Source organism: Pygoscelis adeliae, unplaced genomic scaffold (genome assembly GCF_000699105.1).
Source record: "Pygoscelis adeliae isolate BGI_AS28 unplaced genomic scaffold, ASM69910v1 Scaffold207, whole genome shotgun sequence".
NCBI classification, from domain to species: Eukaryota; Metazoa; Chordata; class Aves; order Sphenisciformes; family Spheniscidae; genus Pygoscelis; species Pygoscelis adeliae.
The window spans coordinates 2,857,987-2,861,801 of record NW_008825160.1 but is presented as its reverse complement, the minus strand read 5'-3'; the positions used below and the strand labels follow the sequence as shown (position 1 = coordinate 2,861,801).

The 3,815-nt window shown below is 40.2% G+C and overlaps 1 protein-coding gene across 1 annotated transcript in view; it reads right to left on the bottom strand.

Annotated features, from left to right (window-relative positions):
- Window positions 1-284: 284 nt before the first annotated feature.
- The window catches only part of LRGUK (leucine-rich repeats and guanylate kinase domain containing), a 55,580-nt gene continuing 52,049 nt past the window's right edge, over window positions 285-3,815 (bottom strand). The window contains exons 19-20 of the mRNA XM_009328698.1: window positions 861-1,030; window positions 285-436 (exon numbers count right to left, since the gene is read on the bottom strand). Coding sequence (XP_009326973.1) covers window positions 285-436; window positions 861-1,030 — 322 coding nt within the window. The remainder of the gene's footprint in view (window positions 437-860; window positions 1,031-3,815) is intronic.

Sequence of the window (3,815 nt, the reverse complement as noted above, 5' to 3'; positions counted from 1 at the left end):
TGGAAGATATGATCATGTGGCTGTTAAGAAAAAATCTACACCATTTCCCAGCTGAGAGTGCCTGGGGAAATAATTTCTAGCTTTGGGAAATACAGAAATTACTTTTTAATAAAGTTATAAATAAATAACTTTTTTGAGGCGAGTTAATCAGAAATGGATTTAGAAATAATATTTGATAGACTTTGCTTTGTTGAAGAGAAATATATCAAAATCAGTATTCCTGTTAGACAGAAAGATTCGGTGTAGAATCAAGAGTCAAGACACAGACTGGCTAGTAGGGGCCGTCAAGGGTTGGTCCTCTTCCGCCCAGATGGGATTGGAGGTAGGACAGGTTTGGAGTGGGAGCCTGGCCAGTTGATGAGCTGAGGCACGTGAGAAGAGCCAGTCTTGGACTTGCTGTATTTTCTCTGAAGACTGTCACTAGGGAGTTCAGTCTCTGCAGAAATTATAAACAAGTGAAGAAGCACTAAGAGGGTATTTATTTCAACGAAAAGTCAAAATTTACCACAAATCATATCTCCAGCGGAAAACCCAGTGTTTTGCGGGGTAGGGAGGGGGAAAAGTAGTATCCTCAGGTGGTCAAGTGACCGCTCTACCTCGTACATATGGAACAGTAACTTTATGCCTAAGCAGTCACTGTTTTTAATTTCTCCAAAAGTTCATTGAGAGAAAGCTGCTGTACTGAGTATGTTGCATTCACACTGTGATGATTCTGCCACATCGTAACGTTGCTGCTTATAAGGGTGTCTTTACCAGAAGCATGAAGAAGCTTCCCTCTCACCCAAAATAAAGCTACTATCATTACAGTAAGAAAGATATGCAGCCTGAGCAAAACTGTTACTTTGGAACACGGTTCAAACCTTTCAATCTGTCCACTCCATTTTTAGCTCCTCTTGGATCCCGATGCTCAGCTTTGGCTTCTTCAGTGAGACGAGCACGGGGAACGGGGGTCCGAACCGACAGACTTTCACCAGCAGGTGCACCAGCTGAGATTAGAGGTAGACCACTAGCAGGACCAGATTCTCTGCAGCTGAGAGGGGGAAATGATTAATGCTTTAAAATAGCAATAAAAAAAGCATATGCACCAGGTCTGACAGTATTACTGATGTTGCAGTCACACAACTCAATCAAAAGTCAGAAATAAATCCCAGTACTTACCAGTTACACAAAGCTTTTTCACACATTACAATTCTCTCAAAACTTCTAGTGCTAGCAAACACAACTACTACCTCTCTCGATTTTCATTTATTGGTTTAATTAATTGCACAGACAGGTACAATAAAGCGGTTCATGCCACACAGTGAATCAGCTTCAGGTCTGGGATCAGAACTCAGAGCTCCTCGTTTCCAACTCTGTGGTTCAGCACTGCAGACGATGTTCTCTCTTGGTGAGTAAAAGAAAATAGGAATAGCCTTGAAAATAAGTGTTTCTGTAGTACCTCAGTGACAACATGGACCATGAGTAGCCATTTACCAGTGAGTAGTACCCAAGGCACCTCTGACCTGTTACGTCTCTTGCAGAAAAGCTAGTCAGAGCCAAAGCCTGAGTGGTCTGAGACAATGATAACGACCATGTTGTAGCTTTTTCTGACAAAGGCTTTCCATTTCCATCTATATACTATCAATTTACTTCAAGAAAAGTAAGGAAAAGACCTTGATTGATATGGTGAGATCAATAACTACCTATTCAATACAAAAACTTGATATATATCTGGAGCAATGCTTAAGACATTTCATAATGTCTCTTTTCATACAGAAGGACTGTTCTGATCTAGGTGAGAGAAACTGATTCATAGATTTATGAATCTGGGAGGAAGTTCAAAGATTATCCACCCTGACTTTACACATGGTGCGGGCCAAAAGAATTTCATCCTGTAATTCTTGCAAGGAACATTTTAGCTTGTGAGAATACTGTGATTACAGTGTTCTGGGGAATAGAAAGAAAGTATTTCAGTGGCATTTTAATAAATCCATACAATAATAAGAAGGGATCATGAATAATGTGATAAAACAGTGTGGTACTCCCATAAGAAACACATAATTATCGTCTCACTAGATGTATTGTGAAAGTCTATGAGAATTTTGCCATTGCCTTCAAGGTAAAGGAATATTATATCCTGTAATGTACTGAGTGCTTGCGTCTTCCTCTGAGGTCCACTGCATCCAAGGATGCTCATCAAACAGTGAATGCTCTAGCCAAGTGCCTAGTCGTAATCTCATTTTAGCTGCCTGTAATACGCATCAGACATAACTGCGATAGGGATAAGAAATTACTAGGAGTAGTAAATCCAGGCTCAGTATAAACAGCAGCTTGGACTCTTCAACAACATCTATTCCAATTTCTAAAAGGCTGGCTACTTCTGCTTTTGCTTCAGAGAACATAGTCACACATTTGCCTACAAATGAAGGCTAAAAATAGATATAATATAGTTAGAATTAACCCCCTGTGGATCTCTAGCCACAACTACATGAATGCACTGTGTTAAAATCCAGCATCCTAAGGTGTTCAACGAAAATCTTCATTGCCTTTCTGCCCAGCTGTCCCTTTCTTAAAGGGCAGAAGACAAGGTAAACTGTGGGAAATAATTTACATACCACCTGGCAGGGTGTAAAGGGAAGGCAGGTACCCAGGCTTTTCTATGACAGGTGTCATAGGAAACATTTAATTTAATTAAGGTTTCTTGTAGAACTACTCTATGAAAATAACATCAAAAACAAGTGGGAAAACTAAAGCTTATGAGGTCTCTGCCATCTAGATGTCCAAGGTATTTGGGAGGGGTGGGGCAGAGAACCTACCTCTCCTTTGTGCTTTTGCCAGGTGACCTGTAAATGAGTTTGGATAACCTATCTTTCGTCCTTCCCTGACAGCCTCAGCACAGAAAAGAGAACTATTAAAGGTGAAGCAGGCATGTGTTCCCTCTAGTAACATTTCCCAGTCAGCTAAATGGAAAAGAAATGAAAAATAGGAAGCTTAAAAAACCCCCAGTATTACCCCATGGGAGTAAGGAGATAAATGGATTCTGTGTGCACTAAATACAAAATATGTTAGTAATGAGTTGAGGAGTAAAGCACTGGACTGCTATAGATTCTGTTTAGATTATGGTTGGACTGGATTGCCAAACCCTAACATATATCATTGCACATGATGTCATGATATTTCAGTTGATGGGTATTTTTCATTTGATTGTGTTTGGCGGGAACGGGGACGTGCAATTAAATATTTGAGACAGTTCCTTGCTAAATGCAGTCGTCAATGGTAGGTGAGGTTCTGACTCCACCCTCAAACTTGCAAATAATGAAGGTATAGTAACAGATTAAGAAATTAAGTTTCTACTCTCCAACTCACTATATTTTGCCCCTCCTCTCTTCTCCTCTCCTTGTTAGACTGTAATCAGATCATTTCAATATCCTTACAAACACCTCTACTGGTGAAAGTGAGCAATGAAATACAGCAGACAGGGACCTAAACAATTTATCATTGCCTGTGGTGAGTAGCAGTCCTTTAAAGTACAGTTGTAAGATATATTGCCCTAAAGGACTGCTACTCACCAAAGGCAATGATAAATCGTTTAAGCCTATGAGTGAGAACAAATGGAACCTCAGGGAAAAAAAAAATCCACACTTTCATGTGTGGGAGAGTTCAGCCTCCAGCAGAGGACTTAAAAAATCCCTGGAAACTGGCATGGTGTTTTCTCTTGTGAAATCAGGAAAGACTAGGTCATCACACTTTACTTCCAAGGAGAAGACCATAGCTATGGTCTTAGCAATGAAAAGAAGCCATGGATGTAACTAGAAACTGTCCTGCTGACAACTGCA